Raw genomic sequence first — 22,947 nt, forward strand, 5'->3', positions numbered from 1 at the left:
TAAGCACTTAAACGGACAATAATTATAATTTCCAAAAATATAATATTAATTTTCGCTTGCTGAATTAATACTCTTATTTTTAATAAGGTATATATGTATACATCCTATGAATTATACTCTAAGTTTCCAGTTCATTTACTAGACTCAATCAACTACAAAGTACGTATTATAATTCATGAAAGAAAAACAAATTTAGATTCTGTAAATATTACTTTCAGCAAGTGACTAACTAGTTATTACTTAAATCATTTTAGAAGACAGTTATGCAACTCAAAACAATTTGTCAGCCAAAAGAAACAAGAACAAGATGGAAGCAACAAACTGAAAAAACAAATATAATTAACAGCTTCTACATATATATACCCAACCTGCAGCTTCACCCGTCATATAAAAATCATATATAGATATTGTTGCAGGCTTCGTGAGAAATTTGGCATGTATTTATCATGTATTAATTAATATCTCCATTCTTTATTGTCGTCAGAACAAAGGATAAATTCAATATCGCATGTTGTTGCTTCAAAGTTCAGACCCTACTTGCCAGTCACTAGGAAAAGATAGTAAAGAGCAAAGACAAGGGTTGTCTTTCCGCAGCCTTGAGGAGCACTAAAACCAATCTTTGTCATACAAAATGACGAAACTATGAGGCACTTGAATGATTTTTGTAGAAAGAATAAATCCTATAGTTATAGTTACAGTTAAAGCTTACATAAGCCTTCATAACAAACTGTATAATATCAAAAAACAAAAAAAAAAACAATGAGAGAGAGAGTAACAAAAGGAAGAAGCCTAGTATATAGGCTATAGCATACCACTGAAGGAGGTATATCTTTGAACTTAGACTTTCTGAGCGATCGATCTGATGTTCATACCAGAGAAATTAAGACTGGTACATATTAGTGATAAAGCCTAGCTTTCTGTAAGTACAACTCATTAAGCTGAAACAATCTGCCATAGGTACTGCGCACAGATAATAATCGCTTTGTCATGACACGAATTTGCTTCTATTAATTATTAGTTCATTCTGTTGTATATATTCATCGTCTTGGAATTTGGATAGAATCCAAGTTGTTATAGAACTATTTCCAGAGTATATGTGTATCTGTACATAATTACAAGTGCCACATGCCATGTCTTTAACTTTTTGGCTTTTTAATTAATTGATTACAACTTATAAGTACCAGCAATATGATTAACTCTATCGGCTTGTAAGCTATAAAGGAGAAGAATCAGAAGATCATGAAAGAAGACTTGCATTTATTTAATCATTAATCTATATATTATATATAGTACGTTATACGTACCTACTTTGCTTCCATAAATGAGCCTTGCATTGCATGGCATATAGTATACATACTGTTAAGGTTATATTTTAATTCAAAAACCCCCGCCACCACCAGCACCCCCACCTGCACCACCTCCAAAGCCACCGCCAGCTCCTCCACCTGCTCCCCCTCCAAAGCCTCCTCCTGCGCCTCCACCGCTACCGCCACCGCCACCAATTCCTCCCCCTACTCCACCACCATGTCCACCTCCAAAGCCTCCTCCTGCGCCTCCACCACCACCAATTCCTCCTCCTACACCTCCACCTTTACCACCTCCAAAACCACCACCGGCACCTCCACCAGCACCACCTCCAATGCCTCCACCTGCGCCTCCACCACCACCAATTCCTCCTCCTACACCTCCACCTTTACCACCTCCAAAACCACCACCGGCACCTCCACCAGCACCACCTCCAATGCCTCCACCTGCGCCTCCACCACCACCAATTCCTCCTCCTACACCTCCACCTTTACCACCTCCAAAACCACCACCGGCACCTCCACCAGCACCACCTCCAATGCCTCCACCAGCACCACCACCACCACCAATTCCTCCTCCAACACCACCACCTTTACCACCTCCAAACCCACCACCAGCACCACCACCAGTGCCTCCACCTGCACCTCCACCACCACCAACTCCTCCTCCTACACCACCTCCTTTTCCACCTCCAAAGCCTCCACCAGCACCCCCACCACCACCAATTCCTCCTCCTACACCACCACCTTTACCACCGCCAAAGCCACCACCAGCACCTCCGCCACCACCAACTCCTCCTCCTACTCCACCACCATGTCCACCTCCAATTCCTCCTCCTATACCACCACCTTTACCACCTCCAAAACCCCCACCTGCACCACCACCACCTCCACCTATTCCTCCTCCAATGCCGCCACCATGTCCGCCTCCAACCCCTCCTCCTGCACCAGCTCCTCCACCAAAACCTCCACCGCCACCACCACCTAATCCACCTCCTCCAAAACTGTCAACTAACTCATTTTCTTTTATTTTTCTGCATTCAGCTACTCCTATCACCAATACAAATGTCACAGCAAGTACTGAAATATAGCTTTTTAATTTTCCCATCTTTGCACAAAGAGAGAAAATAGAGCTGAAAGTGCTTCTTGTGGTTGCTATGAGAAAGCTTGGGAAAGAAGGACTTATTTATAGTGTGAACAAGAGCACACACACCATTAATACACGTAGACTTATGGAGGTATCATCTGTCGAACACCGCCAAAAGTTCAAACTTGTTTGGAAGACGAATCTATTGGCCGGTGAAATCTTAATTGTCATGTCCCAACCATCAACTACTTCATTTTAGTATTTAAGTACAGTACTGGAGTAGAAGTAATAACTATTAACATAAATGTTACTATGTTGCTAAGAACAAACATGGAGAAAGTGAAAGGAGCTTTGCCCGGGTCATTGTATGAATTTAAATAAAAATGATTAGGCTTTGACCCTGAATATCCAATATTTTGACCCTGAATAAAAGATAGAACTAACTACATTTTTTATTGTTTGAGGGAATTATATATATTAGTTATTTTTTTTATCCTCCTATGTATGACACCTTTTGATCTCACTGTTGTTAAATAAAAAGATTAGATTAGATTACAATAATATATACGTGCTATATTTATTACATCAACCACTTGATACATGAAACATAATCCTTATTTTTATAGTCAAGAATCAAGATCTACAAAAAAGAAAGATGTACATAAAATATTTCTCATTTTTAATTTATAGTAAAATTAGGGTATTCCTTAAACAGAAATCAATAACTAGTCCATCAAGATTCTAAAATTTTTTAAATGGTTGACATACATCTTTTAGCAGATACTTTTTCATACATATAAAAAAAAGTAGATCAGAAATTGAATTTCTCTGTTAAAAAAATCTGTTATTCATGACATTTTATGTTGGTAAATTTGCGTTTTCGTGTCCAATAGTATTACTCTAGCCAGTTGGTAAATATATTCAATGCTCGACGTAACTGGTCGAGGTCAAGGATATAGAGCGATTAATTTTCTACTATTTTCAGTCTGAGTTAAAAACTGTACGTAGAAAATTTTTCTATAAGTGACTGCAATTGGCAGATCGCAATTATGAATTGTTGAAGACTCTCACGTCTTTATACTGCTCTTCTTGTCATCTATAACTGGCAAGCTTGCGCTACCATGTGTATTATTTGTCGGTCCAAAGCCATATATATGGGATTAGCATGTGAGCTTGATTTTAAGCCATTTCAGTATCAAATTAAATGAAGTTCACAACTGTTAGTGTTTAGCCTAGTTTTAGAAACATAGCATTCCAGGACGTTTAGCCACCCCATCACACGTAAAAGTTGCTTCATAAATATATAGTAAAATGCATATTAGGTATATATACACATATTTCACAAAACCTTAAATATTAAAAAGTGGTTTATCTAACAAATAAAGGTATAGAAAAATTAAAGGATTAGTGCATGTTACCAATAAAATACCTGCATTTAAATGAATTTTAATGCCGCCCTTCAATCTGTATTTTTTTTATAATAATAATAATAATAATAATTATAAAACTTCAATTGCAAAATTATCAATTAATGAACAAATCCTACTAGTAATAATAGATAAATATAGTTTCCGAGTAAATGACGGGTGAACAAAATGGAATAATGGACGAGTATCTTTATTCTCGTATTATTATTATTCTTGTGAAATATTTATTAACTTACATTGCATATTTACATATAGTATTTGGTCATGGAGTTTAGATAAACTCCTTCGCTCTAGCTAGCCTAGAGTCTATAGGCAACAAATTAGTTTAGGAGAATCCGGACCTCCACTGGCAACACTTGGGACCAAACGACATCCCTATCAGTAATCACTTCATTTTCAACAATTAAGAAAAAATGGGACTATAATTAATTACTAGTAAGTCAGAATAGCTGGACGGCAGTATCATGTGATCAACCACCCAACTCTTGGGTTGGGGATATCCTAATTAAGCTAGCTGTTCAGCACTTCAGAAGCAAGACGAGACCGTTAATAGAATTGAAATGTAAAAGCACAAGGAAGCACACACGTTTAAACTGGGCGTTGCATGTTGATTTATACGTAGATTTGTGTTTTTGTTTTTTGACCAAATATTTATATTTTTATTATTTTGTCTTCAAATAATTGCTTTTTCACATGTTAACAAATCTAAATTGGACTTTTTTTAAAATTAAAGTTCTACCATGAGTTCATAACCAAAAAGATGCATCTACAACAAAAATAGGCCCAAGCTCCTTCAGCCCACAGTTCCTGCGACGCCATGACAATGAGTCCACCATTCACACTAAAACAGTATGAAATTGAAATGCATTTCTTAAAATGACAAAAATGTGGCTGAAAACAGAGACTTCACTAAAGAGTAAAGACTATTAGTCAAGTTTTCCAAAGATAGTTAGTCATCTGCTTGAACTAGATAAAATCTATATGAGCTCCAAAAGTCTTTCACCCCCAAATATGCTATTAACAGCCCCACGTGCATTAAAAAAAATTCTGTAAATATCCTTTTAATGAAATTATGTTTTCATTGTATAGAGTATGCAACAAAAATATATTTTCATTGTGTAAGAGGGTTTATGAAAAAAATACACAATAAAAATATGTTTTTGTTATATTTCTTTCATGAAAATACGATTTCATTAACCAAATATAAAATGAAATCATGTTTTCATTGTGTACTTTTTTTTCACATGCTCAAACACCAAAGAAACATAGTTTCATTGTGTATGTTGTTAACAAAATTGTGTTTATGTGAAAGAGTATTTTCAGAATAATTTTTTTTAATAGCACATAGGGGTGGAAATAGCAAAAGTAGGGAGATAATAGTCATTCCCTAATGCTAGTGGGTCTCACGTCCAGCCCAGTAAGGCCCGAAGATCAACCCAGCACAAACAAGCAGTATCAAAAGCACTTCTTCCATCGTTGCGCGTCGGTGTAAGAAATTTCCGTTCGTTTACTAATACGATAGCAGAACTGTGCGCGTTGTGGAATTGCATTGGTTTTGGGGCACAAAGCGTGAAGAGAGAGAGATGGAGGGTTCAGACGAAGGAGTAGAGAGGGTTGTGGATTCGAAGGACTTGCAGCAACAGAGCAAAGCTTTCGACAAGCTCACAGACCGCGTCGAGGATCGCCAACTCGATTCTTCACGAGTCCAAGAGGTTCTTCTCTCTCAAATGTTGCTAAAAATTTTCTCAATAACGGTTTGATTCGCGTTGAAACTGAATTTCTGCGCTACTTTCTAACGATTTTGGCAGGCCATGGCATCAATTGCTGCATCTTCTGAAGCTGACTGGCAAGCCATGCGTAAGAGGTAAATTCATTTTCTATTTACACTCCTTATTTATTTTTCTGTCTTCTACATATGATTAATCAACTCTGTATTTCTCTCTCTCTCTAATTTTAGGGAGAAAGAATTAGCTGCTGTTAAGATAAATGCTGCTGATGTTGACATAATTGCAAATGAACTAGAGGTTGGTAACTTCAATTTTTTTTTTTAAAATCTTTTGTTATTTTTCAATTAATTGGTTAATTAATATATCTTTTTCTTATGTGCTGTTTCTAACAGCTGGATAAAAAGGTGGCTGAAAGGACCTTGCGTGAGCATAAAGGTGATGCAGTAGCTGCAATCAGGCACTTGCTTCGCTAGAGTTGTGGGAATGGAAGTGTCGATGTTTTACAAAATGATATTTATCTCAGTCATCTGAATACCATGACCTAATTTGCTCTGAAATCTTATAGCTATACGTTCCATGTACTGAAACACGTGTTTAAATGTTTACATAATTACTATATTCTTACCTCCTTTCTTGCTAGCTAGCACCGGAAAGCATAAATTACATAAAGGAGCTAAGAATAGAATAGATTAGCCAAGCTGTCTTGCATTGTTCTGCTCTTATGTTTGGTGCTGACCTTTACACGATACATTGGGCTCAATTCAATCTAAGTAGTTAGAACTTAGAACCAATAAACTAATGTTTCATGAAGACTAGGGAACCTGGTGTCAGGAGTAGTTCTTTTGTTTTGATATACATAGTTTCAAGCTAGAATTTCCAGCTGGGATTGGGAAAATGAGGAGTGGGATTTGAACACATGGCATCACCATAGGGAGCACCCCTTGGATGGTGGAAATGGATCATACCATTAAAACAATTTTTTCTTGAGAAATTCTGTGGAAATTTGAGGGTTTTGGTACTGATATTTTTTTTTACCAATAGTTGAATGAGTTCCTATTTTAACTATCAACCCAAAAATTGACTGCATCAAAATTCTTAGATTTTTTGGGGTTCGGTAACAACTCTCTTCTTTTCTTTCATTCATGCATCAAATTGACCAAATTTTGGAACTAAATTGATGGATCATCTATGCATAGTAGTGTTGGAGCTTGGAATAGTTGGCGTCTTGTATCTTCATGCTTATTACTTACATAAGCTCATTAGCATGTTCAGCGTGGAGCTCCTTCATCTTCAAGTTCAGTACTTAATAATTTACCAACTAGTGTTGTCAAATGAAAGCCTTGTACTTGACAAGCTCTTGTAAATTATTGTGCGGAACAGCTTGTGCAAGTGGTTATTTCCATAATGTTGCTACTTCCAAGTTGATAAAGCCTAGATTCTTGGTGTTAATTGAAGTTGACATTGTCGGGAAGGAAGCGTCCACTATGTTTTCGCATGCTTTTCCGTATTCAAGAGAGATTCCCAAAATGCTATTGGAAAAGCATAGAGCTGGCTCCAGACGCTGCTACAGTTCATGCTATGTACGGTGTCTTTTCTTTATCCTTAGTATCATGATGTATTTAGAGCCATTAGTTTGTCATCCTTTTGTTGTCGGGGAATCCCAGTAATTTATTTATCTGAAAGTATAATGCACTTCCCAAGTGATAAAAGCAACCTTAGTCCTGAAGTAGGCTATATAAATTCCCCACCAGTGAAGTTTTTTCAGATTTCTACTAGTTGCATGGGATGTTTCCCTCCTTATCGTTATTCTTCGGTTGCACATTGCTTACAAGGTACATCACATTTCCACTGGTCAACAAGGAAATTAGTAGGAGGGAAAATAAGGTTATGTTTGACTCAATTGTTTGATAGTTTCAGTTTAAAATATTTGTAAACTAAAAGTTTTGTTTTTTTGTCACATCAATTAGTTCAAAATGAGAGGGAGGAGAGACTAAAGTGTGTAGTTTATTTTAAAAGAATTCAATTAGTTTTTTTTATTAGAAGTTATTTTTTCTTCTTTTATAAAAAATAAGGTCTTTGATTTCTTTTAAGAGTTTTCCTTCAAACGTGTTTGATTTAACTTGAAGAAAAAAAACTAGAAAATGTTAGGCAAATCACTACCTAAATTCAAGAAGTCATAATATTCTATTGAAAAAGCTCATAATATCTTGTAAAAATATATTACTAAGGTTTTGACAATGTTATTAGAAATTATTTGTTAGAAATAAAAGGGGTTTTTAATTTGAAATAAATGTTGTTTATTTTATTTTACATATATTACTTTATTTTTATTATAGCATCCATTAGGAAATAAGAATTTTAAAGTTCAGTTAATATTTATAAAAAATGGTATACCAATAGAATGCCCATGCAATTGAAAATTACCATCTATGCTTGGAATTCTTGTCTACACTCGTCCCATAAGATGAATTGAAACAGGCCAATCAAATTTTGAATGGTTCCTTTAAAAGGCTGTCTGACGTGCTAAGCTGCACTTTTTTGCTTAAAGTGGGCAATGATAGAGATTCAACATTAACTAAAAACACAGAAGCACAATGACTTTGTGATTCATTTCTAATCTATGTAGTCAAATGAATTTTTTCCCTTTCTTTTCGCTACCGTCTGTACAACTTTTAAATAGTGGCGCAAACATTAGCATAGAAAAGTACAATGCGGGTGGTAATCGATCCGATTGACAAGACTCCAAACATACAACACCACCAATCAATTGAAGAAACTTTAAGATGCCACTAGAGAAGAAAAAAAGATGACTAACCCAATTCACTATCAAAAGTTTGGTAATCCCCACCTCTCTAAGTTCCAAGACCAGCTGTTTGTGCTGTGTACCAGCTCATCTACTCCAGGAGCTTTGGTAAAATATATGCAAAAAAATCATTAAGCATCAGCCACAGCCACAGGTGACAGAAAAAATAGCTCCAAGGTTGTCTAGGACTCCTTTTGGGTGCTTTCCTTGGCAGTGGATCGGGCTGCCTGGAACTGAATGGCATACTGTTTTTGCAGATCTCTAAGCCTTTCAAGCAGTTCTGGGAACGTTGGCCGACAAGCTGGATCGCTGGTAGGAATAGACAAATTTATAACTCAACAAAAGATGTTTGGTAACTCCACCACATCATGGCTTCAACATTAATGAGTAAAGCGACTTCAAAGGACGCAGAAAAATAGATGCGATCAAGGATTTGCATATAAAACAAAAGGGCTTAATCCCTATAATTTTTTTGTCAGTTTTGTTCCCTATAAATTTTTTACAGTTTTAGTGTGCCATTATTTACGGATGACGTGACAATATGGGGCAATAGGTCCGTTGTTTCTTAAATAAGGAATAAAATGAATATCTTTCAATATAAGAAAGAACTATATGAGTCCTGATTTTTGGACACCCTATAATTTTGAACAACCCATCAACACCTCTCATTTCTCTTAATCTTTCTCTACCTATCATATCATATTACCTATTGTAGCTATATTTTTATATCTTTTTTTACTCTCTTTCTAGGCATTAACTAGCATTTGAGGTGTCCACAAATATTTGTCCTATAAAAATATCGAGTAGCAAATGCAAGAACCCAAAGTCAAAAAAAAAAAACAAAGTCAACTATGCAACGGCTAATTTCTAATTCAATATATAGTACGAAAAATGTAATATAGGCTACATCAAGTACGTTACCTAGTATTAAATAATTAAAAGGGCAAATGAATCCAGTTTGATGAAACAGCAAGTAATATTAAGATTAAGATTTTTAAGGAATTACGGTAAGCTGGCCAACTTTTGGGGCACAAGTCACTTCTATGTTCGTTTCAGTGATAAAATTCATGCTTGGATATTCAAAGCTATTTGGGGGATTGGGATTGGGATACAAAAGTTTAACAGAGATGAGAATACACACCTATGCCAGCAGCTCTCAATTATAGAAGCCCACCGTGGATCAACATTTTTTGGAATTTCTAGCCGTTGATTCATGAATCCTACAGCTCCAATCACCTGCAAGATTCCTAGAGGAACAGTTGTTCATATATGCACCCACAGTGATCATATTCCATAGTTCCATAAAAAAATCTTCATGTGATATAAAAGCTTCCAGTTACCATGGTCTTTAATACCATAGAATAAGTGTAACTTAAAAACAAAATAAGCTGCAAACGAAAGGCGCAATTTTAAACACCCAACTTGCACCCTCTATGGTATTATAGTTCACTTTCAAGCACTGGAATAACAAATAAGATAAAAAAGCAAATGATTGACCAAGATAAAACCACACTCTGCAGTGGATTTCCATTCATTAGGCTTTACTACCATTTCAAGCTGCACATGTATATATTTTCAAAGGTTCATCTACACATGAAAGCAATACCTGCATGGAGTTGAGATTATCCCAAGGTATCTTTTCAGTTACAATTTCCCATAATATTACTCCAAAGCCATAAACATCAGATCTGATATGTTCCCAAGAAGCAGCAAAAACAGATATTCAAAGTCTGAAATTTGTTTAAAAATCAGTAGAGAGAAAGAGTAGTTGAGAGCATAGATTGAACATACTTCTCATCAGAGGGTTCATTACGAAGAACTTCCGGTGCCATCCATTGAGGCTACAAAGCAAAATAATGCCTAGGATCAGTAAAATGTTTTTGAGCCTCTAGCGGTGAAAATGTAAAGAAAGGGACAATTGCAAGCATATACAATATATTACAGTCACAGGGAGAAAAAAACAAGACGAGCCTACCGTGCCCCTTCCTGTCTTAGTTGTGAGAAATGTTTCATGCTTAAGACGGGAAAGACCAAAATCACCAACCTGTTCATTTAACACGTGATTAAGATATTGTCTAGCTAAGCAGAAACAATGCTAGAAATCTTTAAGCAATCAAGGATAGACTTCCAACACAACATTGTAAAATAGAGAAGTGACCAGTGGCTGACCTTCACAGTCCAGTTCTTATCAACTAGAAGATTTGAAGACTTTAAATCTCTGTGGATGATAGGTGGGTTACAGTGATGAAGATAATTTACACCTCGTGCCTGTAGAAAAAGTAAGTTGTACGCATAAAACATGCTTTGGACAATGATACAATTTGTAAGATATAAGTGGAATTTATATTTCCAATAGAAAGTCAAAATTACGTTTTGCTCCAGCAACAGAAATCCGAAAAGAATTAATAATACCAAAAAAGAAAAGGGAAAAACTGAATGAGACACTACTCTACCAAAAAAAACAGCATCATGACAATGATAGTATACCATTATTTAGAAGAAAAAGAGAGACATCATACGGTACATATATCTATTACCAAATACTTACAATATCCAAGGCCATATGAACTCGCCGTCTCCAGTCAAGTTTAGATGTGTTTCTGTGTAACAAGCGGCACAAGCTTCCACTGAAGTCATAAAATACAAATGAACACAGCAGTGATCAGCCCAGATAAGTATTAAGTACTTTGCGAAACATAGGATGATAAACTAGAATCATAATGCTCTTGAGACAAAGGAGTCAAAAGCAAAGTTCAGAACAAACCGTGGGAGAAACTCTGTCACAATGCAGAGACGTTGAGGTGAAGTCACGGCCCCCATGAAGAGAAGAATATTTGGGTGTCGAAGTCTTTTCATGACAGACACCTTCATACAATAAAATGTTAAATAAATGTTAGATAAAAGAAATTTTAGGGGGCTGCCAAGCACTCAGGAGGTTTAGAAGAAAAAAGTGATCAAACAGTAAAATGATGAAGTGGAAAAACAAGGTACAGTTCCATATTGGCTAAATTCTAGAGAGTACATTAAGTCAAACTTTTTTATTTTCAAGAAGAGATTAAGATAAAAAATAACTATCTGTCAGTTTATATCACTGGCTAAACAGACTGAACTTTTTACTCAGCCAGTCATGCTACGAAAATCATACCTTTATCATTTAAGCTAAATGAATGGCTTTACAATGTAATAAATTTAGCAAACATCAAAGTAAGATCCTCCGAGGAAACTATTCTTTTCTAATGAAAACTACTATTTTCTAAACAATTTTTCTCTCCTAGTTACATTAGCAGCAACCAAAGTTGTTTTCTAAACCTATGCCACTTCCTCACTAATTAGCAAATTAGGCTACTGGAAAGTATACCTCTTGTCTGAAGGACAGTATCACATCATCTGAATATTCTTGCTTTGAGAAAACTTTGACAGCAACATCCTGCAAAAACATGAATATAAGTTGACATCAGAATTTCAGTAAGAAAAATGTAGCTTGTCAACCTATAAAAGGCACATTCTAACATTGTCAGGCTTAGAGTTGCCATCCTCATTTCACGGACCAACCAGCAATCCTATGATGCCTTAACTCAAGAATGGTGAATTAGCACAATAAAGGACTTCAGTATACTAAATGCTAGTAGTACCAGTTGCAACAATCAAAATTTGCACAATCAACATATATGAAAAAACTCATACATTCTTTACACCTCAAAAAGGCAAGAAGGAAAAGAACGCATGAAAGAAATCCAAGTTATGGCAAATTGCTTGGAGAATATCCTTTATAATGCATGAAACTAAAACCAGTAATTACAGGAAGAGAAAAGAACATACTGATCCATACCACAGAGCATGATAGACAGTTCCACAAGAACCTGCAATTTAGAATAGGAAACAAGTTATAGGTAAGGCATAAAATGCATAACAACCACTGTTAACTAGGTACTCGGGTTTAAAAGCATAGGTTTAATAAATTAAAAGAGCTCTAGAAAGAGGTAAATGGCATTTCAAACATAAAAATACTTTTTGTTGTTAAAGTATAGATATTATCAAAAGATTATGTTCTCAAACTTGTCCCTTTAGTTAAGAATGTGATTACCTTGCCCAATTTGTTCTCCAATTGTCAGGTCCTCCCACAAAATTTCATAATCCAAGCAATCAGTGTCCACATCCACTTTATTATTGACAGCACCACTGCCAGCACTCCCACAGCTGCTGGCACTACTTGTGCTGTTAACATTAAAGGAGGACCAGGATCCTGAAGCCTCATGGTTAGTAGGGCGATTACTTTCACCTGCCTGGCTTTCTTGCTTCAAGCTAGAAGAAAGAATCTTCTGATTAACTGATTCATTTTCTTGATCATTCTGTCTCCATGGCCCAGCAACACGAACATTTGCTGCATCTGATCCTTCTCGATCTTTTGTTCTCCATGGCCATGATAATGTTTTCCTTTGAATCCAGGCTTCCGCCTTAGGTATGATTTTGTGAATAGATTTTCCTTCACTCTCATCACCAGACTCTCTCAGAGCTTTTCCCTGGGATTTTTCTTCGACATGAGGAAACGCACCAAAATGGGATGGTGGCACATCACCTCTGGGGGTGCTAGCTCCACTGGAATTAGCATCCTCTCTCTGCTCTAAAAAAACAGATTCCGACAAACTATGCTCAGAATGATGACTTTCACCACTCCCACTTTCACGATCCAAATTGTTTTCTCCCGTCCAGATCCTTGACTTAACTTTGTTACCCACCTTTGATGCCTGTTTAATGATTAAATGTCAAGAGTCAAGACACACCATGGTATATTAATATTCCATAAGCAAGAAAGTTATTGCACAAACCAAATTTGAAATTTTCGAAGCTATAGAAGCTTGAAGCGGCTGTTGAGTGTCAAGGCCAAGTTTATTTGTAATGCTACTTCTAGGTCGGGTTCCACCTGAATCTGAATCTGACTCGATGTTCCTTACACTAGGCATTGGAACTTTCATTTCGAGAAAGGGCCGCAAATCAATAGAGACACAAATTAGCCCAACTAAGCTTCCATCATCGTCATAAAAAGGCGTATTAGTTGCTACAGCTAAAAACTTCTCCCCCATTTTATTCTTGATCGGAAATTGCCCTGTCCAGCTCTCTCCCATCATAACACGATTCACTGTATTATTGGCCAAGTCCAAATCCCTAGGGTCTACAAGTAGCTCAATCCCATCCTGTCCTAAAGCTTCCTCTGCTGTATAACCATATAGATTTTCCGCACTACGGTTCCTGCAAAATTACTCCCCGATTATATTTTTATTCAAAAACAAGCTTTTAATGTAGATTCCCTGAATTCATGCATTCATCACCATACAACATTACACACTCAACAGTCAACATATATCAAACCTCAAACACAGTCAGCACATCCATTTTTCAGCAAGGGGCTAATCATAAGGTCCTGTTTGGAGAAACTTTTCTATAAATATTTATAGGAAGAAACTTCTCCATAAATATTTATAAGAAGAAACTTTTCCATAAGTATACATAGAAAAAAAAGACAATGAATTCACTTTCTCTCATAAGCTAAAATTAACTTATATAACTCCTCTTAGAAAAGTTAAATGTGAAAGTTTCTATAAAAGTAAAGACATTCATATATTAGGCATCTTCATTAAATTATCTTCATTACAGAATAGGAAAAAAAATATTGAAATTAATAAAAAAACAAAATAGTAAAAAAAATGTGAAGCACTGAAACTAATGGCTGACCAGTATATTATGCGACAGTTAAGATCCAATATATGAACAGACTGTCCCATTGACTGTAATATATTAAGATACTGCTGTTCAGTGAAATTGACGGCGGAAGGACCACGGCGCGGAGCAGCTTCTTCTCCTCCTCCGCCGTGAATTTGAGGATCACCGCCACCGCGACTCTCCCTCTGCAGCGGCGAGGACTGTTTAAAAGAACACGAGCCTCTCTTCCACGCAGCCGGTGCATCGCTCCGCTTCTTCGGCGGAGCGCCCAGTCTGGAACGCTGCGGAGAGACGGAGTGTGACCTCTGGCGATGGTGGCCGTGTCTCACATCGGAGAGTTTGAGTTTGGACATTTCTTGCTTCAGGTGCGCGTGTCCTTCCTCTAGCTGTTGGATCTTCTTCACGAGCTCATCCGTTGGTGGAGTTCCCATTGCAGCAACAAACAACACACGCTACTCTTCAGAAGCCTCCACTAATAGCAAGTAACAACATTCATCTCCCTTTCTCTCTAGAAGGCTCATAAATAAATAAAAATATTTGATTAGACTGACAAAAACAGATTGCAATAAAAATTTCAACTCAACTTGAAGGTCTTATCTCTGACTCTCTCTCTCCAACAGTCAATAATAAAGCAGCAACAAAACAACCAGCGTTTGCGTCTGCGTTTGCTCTCTCTATCTCTAGTCTTCACCCTTACTTTTTTTTCTTCTTTTTTTCTCTATAATGCTCTTCTCCTTTGGCTTTGCTTACTCTTACTTCAACTCTCTCTCTCTCTTTCCACTCTCTATCTCATCATCGTTAGTATCTCAATCCAGCTATTTCGACCAAAAGAAAGTTATTCATTATTATTACATCATCAACGAAAATCCACGCGTGAATCTGCGCGTGTGGGTAACAGCCCGTTCTCATTTAAAGTTCTTAATTTTTTACCAACCTTCGCTGAGCGTACACGCCAACTCCTCTGAGCTCGTGGTTTGTGTTTCTTAACGCACTCTGTCTTTTTGGTTTAAAAACTTTTGGGTCGCTTCATTCATATTGGTTCATTCTTTCTCACACCAGCACTTTTTTTATTCCGTAGAGCATGCTACTTTTTGTTTTTTCTCTTCAATTCAAGAGGACTCCACTTGTTTTAGTTTTAGTTTGTTCAGACACAATACTCCTCAATTTTTTTCTGTTTTTTCCTTGTTTGCAAAATTTGTGATAAGTCATCATAAAGCAAAAGGAAATGAAACCTCAAATGAGCAGGCAACAGGATATTTTTCTTTATACGTTTTGAGTATGTTCATTGAACTGACACATTATAATTGAATCTGTTTCTCGGTGTCCATAAAGTTAGGTATATTTAATATCTTTTTAAGTAATTATATATAAATTTAATAACCTCATAGTAATAATAATATATTTTATAAATGTAAGTGGAATTATATCAATGTACATTATCGTAGGATAAAAAAATTAAAAGACATCAAAACGCACTATTCTTTTACATATTTTATTTTACTTTGCGGCCGCCATTCAATCTTAAGCTAAGTAACATCAAAAGGACAGACGTGTCAAAAGGAAATCACGGCTTTGTTGTTGTCTTAAACTGTCTAAATATGATAAAGATGATAAAGTCTCTTAGCATCTCTAATAAAGAATATTTTTAACAGATTTTAACCTTAAGATATGGTTAAGATCTAAATGAAGATTCAGTTGTTATAAAAGAGTTGGTAAGATTTATATCCATTTGAAATTTTTTTTTTCTTCATAAAATTAATTTACATTTAATTTTTGTAGGACCTAAAAAATATTTAAGATCTCAAAATAAATTTTATTATTAGTATAAAAATGAAAGAAATCTTAAGAATGATGTAATACCGTGAATCCATCAAAAAGGAAAATAAGATCTTTTTTTTAAAATGTTCTCAATTTACTTTTTATTGGAAAAAATTATGTCATTGAAGAGAAATTTCTCTTTTTACTTTCCTAGAGAGAGAAAACTAACTCTCTTTTTTCCAAGTAATTGAATATTTATTTTTTATTCACGAATCAAATACAAATATCAAATACCAGTAAAATCATTAGATGAAAAAAATATTATTGAAAGGAGATATTTTTCACAAAATATATATTTCATACTATAACATAATAATAAAAATATAAATATCAAATTTAAAAAGTTACAATAACTCATACATATTATTTAATCAATTGAGTCAAATTTTCTTAATAGTTTATTATTTTTTTATTATGAATAGTAATTTATTTATTTATTTTGACATATTTTTGTCTAGACGTTTAACTGATTCAATTTTTCATGAACATATATCCATTTACGAGGTATGGTGTTTTAATACATTTTTCAGAGCTCAATGTTGTCATGCTATCTCAAAATATTTATAACTATTTGTGAGTCTATGAGTTTACCTTTAGGCTTTTTAAATATAACATTTTAAGGATTAAATAACTTGTAATTCTTGAAAAATTAATCCCTAAAAAATTAGTTATAATCATACAATTATATTTGAAGGACTAAAATTACAAAATTTTAATATATATATATATATATATATATATATAATATTGAATTGACATAATTGAAATCCGAACAATACAATCTATTTATACACTTTTATTACTAACAGTCAGTCAAGTTATAGATACACCATACAACAAAATTTTACTTAGGTCCGATGACTTTTAATGTCTTTGAGTAATCATTTCTCCCCAATGAGTCTAACTGCTCTCTTAAATTCGAATCCAAATTTCTTGTCTAAGCATTCCATTCTCGCATGTATGTAATACTTTTATTGAAAATCATCTTCATCGAAATAACAACTATGAAAATAACAACTTTCAAAGTGTAAGATATCTTTGAAATTAATTTTATTGAAACAATTTTCTTCAAATGCACACTTCCTCATCGAAATGTTCTCATAAAAAATGAACTCAATTTCTCATAACTTACAAATTTTCTCAAACAGAGATAACTTAGTTATCTCGTGAATGAATTTTTAATACAACTTACAAACTGAAGATGGCTAGATACCAGTAGACTCGTAGTATACTAGTCTAACAGCTAAAAACTAAATCATGCTAGCGTGATGCATAATTTCCCAAAAGATGCTAATTTGAAGCATAACAAGGTTCCTCCTGCCATACAGAATCCCCTCACTTTGTGTAAAGAACATCCTCCCATGGGTGGCGGTAGAGTGGTTGTTTCAATCTCTTCTGGTCAAAGGTATGCCTGAAAATATTAATTAAAGAACGATGAATTAGTACAAAAGTCCCAAATACTGTATGTATTTTTTCGTTTGTGCTTGTGGAGGTGGAGATCGTGAGTCCAATTAATTCACCCAACACATCTAGTCACTTTAAAGATGTCAAAATCTAATGAAGTTACGAGTTTTGACACACAGAATGATTGTAATTTGTGTGTGTATACACCCAAAAATGATATCCGTCATTTACTAAAAAAGAAAAAAAGATGCTCTTCCCGACAAATATATAATCAAAATGAAACTCACCCTATCAGACCAATGGAGCGTGCCAAAACAAAAAGCCCATTCAGATAGCCAATCTCCACAATTTCATCAACCTCTTGTTTGGTGAACATTCCGCTACCAGCAAGAAGATCCAAGAAAAGTGACCCGATTGCACCATCTACGTTTAGAACTAGGTTATTTGCCTTGGTGAGGGTGTAGTTTTCAACTTCAACAGCATACTCCATGTATTTCACAGAAGGAAAATGCGTGCGTGCAAACTTCTGTAGCAGCTCGACTCTCTTATCTTTGTTATCCCTATTCTTGATTCTAATTTACAGAACAAAATCAAGCTTCATACAATTAGATTTTAAAAGAAACAACAACAAAAACAAAATAGTTATAATTTAGTAAATGAACACACAGTATACACTACCTGTGCCCTATTCCTGGAACACGGATGCCCTTATTCTTCATACTTTCAACAAATTCATAAGGCGTAAGACTCTGTAACAAGAAAAAGCATAGCACATGTTAAAACTGTAGTTGGATAGCCAGTTTCACAGGAAAAGGCAATTAACCATACCCTGTCATAAGCATCCTTGAAATAACGAGCAGCATCATCAATGGCACCCCCAAATCGAGGACCAATTGTAAGCAAACCTGTTTCATAAGCTCATTACTGACCATTTAATGGAAATAATAGTGTACAAACACGGCCACTTAGTCAGATACCAAGCATACTTCAGCAGTAGAAAGACTAGAAGCCTGTATTTACCTGAAACAAGACAGGAGACAAGGTCCTTCCCAGCCCTTGCTGTTACTATAGAATTGTGAGCACCAGAGACACAAGGACCATGGTCAGCACATAGCATGATACATATCTGAACAATCGCCAATGTAACGTATCAGAAAAATATAAGCAAGAAGATGATAAACATACACAATGACTTATCTTTAAAAAGCTTGAGTATGAATAGTCTACCTCAATAAATTGAGTACAGTAACGGGGAAGGCTGCGTTTGAACCACAAAAGAGAGATTACATCACCCACACCATAACCATTTTCAATAATGGTAGACATTGGTACACCAGCATAGCATGGCTCCTCACCTTTGGAAAATAATGGAAGAGAAGTTTAATTTAGCTATCAAATGTGTCTAGGACACCTCAGTTCCATGTTACAGCTTACAAAATTAAAGGATTCCAACATACCTCTGTCATCAGAGATGGTGGAAATAATGTGAGTTGGAGCACGCACTTTTCCACTCCTAATTGCTGTGTTAAGGTCCTCAGGGATTGGTGGAGGAGTAAACTCTTTAATAGGTGTGACGTTCCCTTCTTCAACCTAACAAAAGAAAAAACAACTATGATATTCAAGCTAATCTAGGAAACTAAAGAGACTTCTTTAAAACATTGCTCCCTTTGGGAGATGGGGACAAGGTAAAAATATCAGTTAGAGAGACGAAAATTTTCAAGATAAACTAACCAATTTGTGAAATGTTTCCTTTATTGCATCTTCAAAAGCTTCAAATGAAGTGGGAACAACAGCTCCAGCTTCTTTTAATGCCTGATTCTTTGCTTGAGCAGACTCCATCTCACCACCACTTTTAGCTCCCTAATTTATACAAGTGCCAATGAACATCAGGAATTTGGCTCCCTTATTATAAATGCTATAACTGAGAATTAGTCAAAAATATTGGGCCAGTGACATACAGCATGACCAAATTGTACTTCAGATTTGAAGAGTCGTGCACAGGTTCCGCTAACCCAAGCAACCACTGGTTTAGTCACTTTCCCTTGTTTTAGGGCTTCCACAAGAGAATACTCATCACGCCCACCAAGTTCCCCAAGTACAACCATCATTTTAACCTGAGGTTTAATACAAATACAGAATGATCATTCACAAGAAAATGATATACTCCAAATCGTTGGCAGTTCTTAATGAGTTGCAGATAAAAGTGAAATTCTACCTGTGGTATGTTGTTAAACCGCAAAACATGGTCAGAAAGTGTGGAGCCTGGGAAAACATCTCCACCAATGGCAATTCCTGTAGCAAAACAGGGCATTACAATATAATTCAAAACTACCATTAAGAAACACAGAAAAATAAACCTCAACAGTACCTTCATAAATTCCATCAGTTACACGGGCAATAGTGTTGTATAATTCATTGGACATCCCACCCTGCAGTTCAATTTTTTTTTCTTCTCTCAAAACCATTGGTGTATAATAAGACCATGCAAAAGAAATGAAGTCTCAAATTCCATCTTTCTTGTGAATATAAACCACTGTCTGTTAATCCAACATTGGATAAAAGTTATTTCACTTGCAAAATACAAGCGCATACTCTTAGCTGTAGTAGCTAGTGCCACTATTTATCAACAGAAAAGGGGGTGGGGTGGGGGAATGGCAGCTACTAATTAGTAATGTTACAGAATCCAACCATGCAAGTTTACTACCAATTTACACTATTAAGCAGGCACTGCACTTCTCTATTAAATTAATACATCACTCTAGAGCCATAATTTCCATTCTGAAATCAATGAGATTGAGTGCCCACCAAAATATTAATAGCTAAGTATGTTTCATTCTTTCAGAGTAGGACTAGATAAAAAGATCTATCCTTAATATGAGAAAGGTGAGGTGAGAAAGAAAAATGACATAAACAGGAAAATGAATAATTACATACAGATTTAGAAACAAATCCAACAGATCCAGGCCTGTAGAGCTTGCAATGAATTATGTTGTCAATTGTTCCAGCTGTGTCACCTATCTTAAAAGCACCAGCTTGAATTCCTCCAACAGTGGCTGGGCCAATAACAACCTAGCACATCATCACCACTAAAATTACTATTTCCAGCCTATTCTCTTTAGCTATGAAGTTCATCTATTTAATTTGAATTTCCATTTCTCCTCTCACCTTATTGTTTGCTCGAGCATACGCTATCAATTGCTTAGTGTCTGACTCTGGTACACCTTCAGCAATAATAGCAACAACTCTAATTGTTGGCTGCTTCAAAGCAGCCATGGATGATGCAGCTGCACTGCAAGTATATCAAACTATTCTCATGATACCATTCAATAAGATACTCCTGGAGTTGAAAGGAATAACAATAATGATAGCAACAACCTTCTAAATGATGCAAAATTGATGAACACATCAGCAGTGGGGTGTGCAGCACAAGCTGCTTCAATACTGAAAAAAGAATTCAACATATGGCTAAGAACACATTAAACTTTGACAAACAAAACAAGAATTTCCTTTCATTACAAGTTACTTTATATTTCAGTGGCATGTGAAAACAGAAAAGAGACCACAATAATGGAGTGGGGGGGGGGACTCTTGATTATGTTTGGATCACTAAGTTCAAATTTAAAGCAGAAAAGAGACAATTTGTGAATTATGAATCAAACACACGTACTCAGCATGAACTGGGATGGCAATTTCCACCTGACCAAAAAAGAGCTTTTGAAATCCCTCAGAACCAGGATTAATTATTCCAGCAACAGACGGTGTTTCTCTACCTGCGAATATATAATAGGATCTTCCATTAATATTAAAAGCACATTAATATAACACACAAATTTGCTACTGTCAGTCTGGAAGAATAGTAAGAATTTGATATGATAAAGTTGGTGATACACACCACAAAGAAAGTCAAAGTCAAGCATCCGCTGGATGGGAAGTTGCTTGTAGTTGTAAAACAAAGCTTGTGTAGTACGGGAGAAGAGTTGTCCAGTGGCCATGACGAAGAAACAGATAGATCTGATGGCATACTAGTGAATTACTTTCTATAATGCAGTAGAAACTAGATACAGTATAAAGGGATATATGACACCATACCAAAATTCACATTTGAAATGTAGTATAAATAACTAAATGAAATATTAAAAACAAAACACTTGATCGAAATTTCTCTCCGGGATTCAACATTAATAAACTATTTTAATTTAGGTTTAATTACACATTTAGTTATTATAGTTTCTAAGCTTATTCCTTTTAGCCCTTATAGTTAATAAGTGAATTTTTTTAGTCTCTAAAATTTACATTTTAATTCTCAAAACTATAGAAATTATGAAAATTATAGATAAGGTTAGAAATTATAGGAATTAAAATGTAAACTTAAGAACTAAAAAATTTACTTATAAAAATTATGGATAAGGTTAGAAATTATAGGGATTAAATGAGTAATTAAACCTTTAATTTATAAGCAGCAAAACGAAGATAAATTGTTTCAAGATACATGAATTATAAAATAACCAGAACCCTCTTAAGGCTGATTCACTCACTAAAAACAACAATAGTTCCAGGATCAGAGGACTGATTAAGAAACAATCATAGAGATACACGAATTGGTGATGTAACAAAACAAAAGTAGATCAACCAGATTCTTAATGCGAGGAAAGGCAAAAATCCACGTGTCATGTCATGAAATCATAACACACACACACACGGAAAAGGAAGAGAACACACCAGAATGTGAAACCTCTGAAACTTGAAAAACAAGAAAGCAAAACATTCAGCAAAGGCATTTACGAAGAAAAACCACACGCGTCCCTCACTCTTATAACCACGGAAAAGGAAATGCCAAAGTACATCATTGAATTCCGCACTTTAAAAGAAAGGAAACAAAACGAAGAAGCAAATTTGTCAATGCAGTGAGTAAATGAGACCGAAGACCAAACAAAGTCTTAAACCACCACCAAACAGCTACCCTGACAAGACAGTCGTGAAATTGGGCATTAAGTTCAACCAACTAAAAGCTAATTAACGCTCGTCGAACGTACTAATTAACGTTCTCGGTTTTCAAATTCAGCAAAAAAAAAAACAAGGAAGAGAGGAATCAGATTCAGTTACATTATTAGGGAGCATTGCATTGGATAAAACGTTAACTCACAGAATGGGAGGGGATTGGAATCCGCGGCGGAGATCAGAGATTGAAAGAGAGGGAATCAGAGTGGCCTTGTGTGGAATGGAGTGAGTGAAGAGAAGGAAAATGCTTGAATTTCGGATGGGCGCTGGAGAGGAATTAAGTTATTATTTTTATATATTGAATGAAAGAGAACGAAAAGAGAGGGGTCACGTGGCAGAAGGTAGTTAGATATGAATCACGATTATTATGACTGGTTTTTATGTTTTTTTTTTTCGGTAAATACATTTCCTCTGGCTTCCTTTTTTTCTAATCTATATTATTAAATATAATTAGTTTATTTATGTCATTAAATTTAATTAAAAAATAATAAAACTTTTTATTTAACAATATAAAAGAATATTATATTACATTATCAATAAAATATTTAAATAATTATATTTAACTAAAGAAGATAAAGATATATTAGGATAATTGTTTCTTATGATTATGTTACCACAAAATTTCACATTTTTTATTTTCTCCTTCATTTTCTTCTTTTTT

General features: G+C 35.3%; 4 protein-coding genes across 6 annotated transcripts; 1 reads left to right on the forward strand and 3 right to left on the reverse strand.

The window, feature by feature from the left end:
• Positions 1–1,377: 1,377 nt before the first annotated feature.
• Positions 1,378–2,412, reverse strand: LOC114420735 (glycine-rich cell wall structural protein-like). The gene has a single exon (XM_028386550.1). The coding sequence runs from the start codon at positions 2,410–2,412 to the stop codon at positions 1,378–1,380; it is 1,035 nt and encodes a 344-aa protein (XP_028242351.1).
• A 2,886-nt stretch (positions 2,413–5,298) lies between these two features.
• On the forward strand, positions 5,299–6,242 carry LOC114419961 (huntingtin-interacting protein K-like). Its single transcript, XM_028385789.1, has 4 exons — positions 5,299–5,530; positions 5,627–5,682; positions 5,776–5,842; positions 5,938–6,242. Exons 1-4 carry the CDS (start codon positions 5,402–5,404, stop codon positions 6,016–6,018), a joined length of 333 nt encoding a protein of 110 aa, XP_028241590.1. The 5' UTR covers positions 5,299–5,401; the 3' UTR covers positions 6,019–6,242.
• A 1,874-nt stretch (positions 6,243–8,116) lies between these two features.
• Positions 8,117–15,142, reverse strand: LOC114419962 (serine/threonine-protein kinase STY8-like). Of its 2 annotated transcripts, none has more exons than XM_028385790.1 (13): positions 14,079–15,139; positions 13,175–13,595; positions 12,433–13,093; positions 12,168–12,208; positions 11,707–11,775; positions 11,113–11,213; positions 10,897–10,975; positions 10,518–10,616; positions 10,324–10,392; positions 10,140–10,189; positions 9,955–10,036; positions 9,490–9,584; positions 8,117–8,657 (listed from the first exon to the last, which is right to left on the reverse strand). In XM_028385790.1, exons 1-13 carry the CDS (start codon positions 14,495–14,497, stop codon positions 8,531–8,533), a joined length of 2,313 nt encoding a protein of 770 aa, XP_028241591.1. In that variant the 5' UTR covers positions 14,498–15,139; the 3' UTR covers positions 8,117–8,530. The 2 variants fall into 2 exon arrangements, 1 of the variants encoding a protein (XP_028241591.1); XR_003668325.1 differs by having other exon boundaries at positions 8,604–8,657; positions 9,490–9,595; positions 14,079–15,142.
• A 1,753-nt stretch (positions 15,143–16,895) lies between these two features.
• Positions 16,896–22,566, reverse strand: LOC114419963 (ATP-citrate synthase beta chain protein 2-like). 2 transcript variants are annotated; one of them, XM_028385791.1, is made up of 17 exons: positions 22,432–22,566; positions 21,181–21,299; positions 20,956–21,058; positions 20,664–20,729; positions 20,454–20,577; positions 20,223–20,357; positions 19,657–19,717; positions 19,504–19,580; positions 19,247–19,402; positions 19,020–19,148; positions 18,746–18,878; positions 18,516–18,643; positions 18,309–18,414; positions 18,117–18,193; positions 17,967–18,037; positions 17,576–17,860; positions 16,896–17,295 (listed from the first exon to the last, which is right to left on the reverse strand). In XM_028385791.1, the coding sequence occupies exons 2-17, from the start codon at positions 21,278–21,280 to the stop codon at positions 17,220–17,222; spliced, it is 1,827 nt and encodes a 608-aa protein (XP_028241592.1). In that variant the 5' UTR covers positions 21,281–21,299; positions 22,432–22,566; the 3' UTR covers positions 16,896–17,219. The 2 variants fall into 2 exon arrangements, with proteins under 2 accessions (XP_028241592.1, XP_028241593.1); XM_028385792.1 differs by lacking the exon at positions 22,432–22,566 and adding an exon at positions 22,008–22,110.
• Between the last annotated feature and the right edge of the window lie 381 nt (positions 22,567–22,947).

The sequence above is a fragment of the Glycine soja genome, chromosome 7 (genome assembly GCF_004193775.1).
Source record: "Glycine soja cultivar W05 chromosome 7, ASM419377v2, whole genome shotgun sequence".
In the NCBI taxonomy this organism is placed as follows: domain Eukaryota; kingdom Viridiplantae; phylum Streptophyta; class Magnoliopsida; order Fabales; family Fabaceae; genus Glycine; species Glycine soja.

Bases quoted from the DNA above. Each gene is read 5' to 3' on its own strand.
- LOC114419961 (XM_028385789.1), top strand. From the start codon at position 5,402: ATGGAGGGTTCAGACGAAGGAGTAGAGAGGGTTGTGGATTCGAAGGAC. The intron at 5,531-5,626 runs GTTCTTCTCTCT...CGATTTTGGCAG, and splicing joins ATTCTTCACGAGTCCAAGAG to GCCATGGCATCAATTGCTGC. The intron at 5,843-5,937 runs GTTGGTAACTTC...TGTTTCTAACAG, and splicing joins TAATTGCAAATGAACTAGAG to CTGGATAAAAAGGTGGCTGA.
- LOC114419962 (XM_028385790.1), bottom strand. From the start codon at position 14,497: ATGGGAACTCCACCAACGGATGAGCTCGTGAAGAAGATCCAACAGCTA. The intron at 13,596-14,078 runs GTCAGCCATTAG...GTAATTTTGCAG, and splicing joins AACTGTCGCATAATATACTG to GAACCGTAGTGCGGAAAATC. The intron at 10,037-10,139 runs GTATGTTCAATC...GGAACATATCAG, and splicing joins AATGAACCCTCTGATGAGAA to ATCTGATGTTTATGGCTTTG.
- LOC114420735 (XM_028386550.1), bottom strand. From the start codon at position 2,412: ATGGGAAAATTAAAAAGCTATATTTCAGTACTTGCTGTGACATTTGTA.
- LOC114419963 (XM_028385791.1), bottom strand. From the start codon at position 21,280: ATGGCCACTGGACAACTCTTCTCCCGTACTACACAAGCTTTGTTTTAC. The intron at 19,149-19,246 runs GTATGTCACTGG...TGTATAAATTAG, and splicing joins AAGTACAATTTGGTCATGCT to GGAGCTAAAAGTGGTGGTGA. The intron at 18,879-19,019 runs GTTAGTTTATCT...TTCTTTTGTTAG, and splicing joins AGGAAACATTTCACAAATTG to GTTGAAGAAGGGAACGTCAC.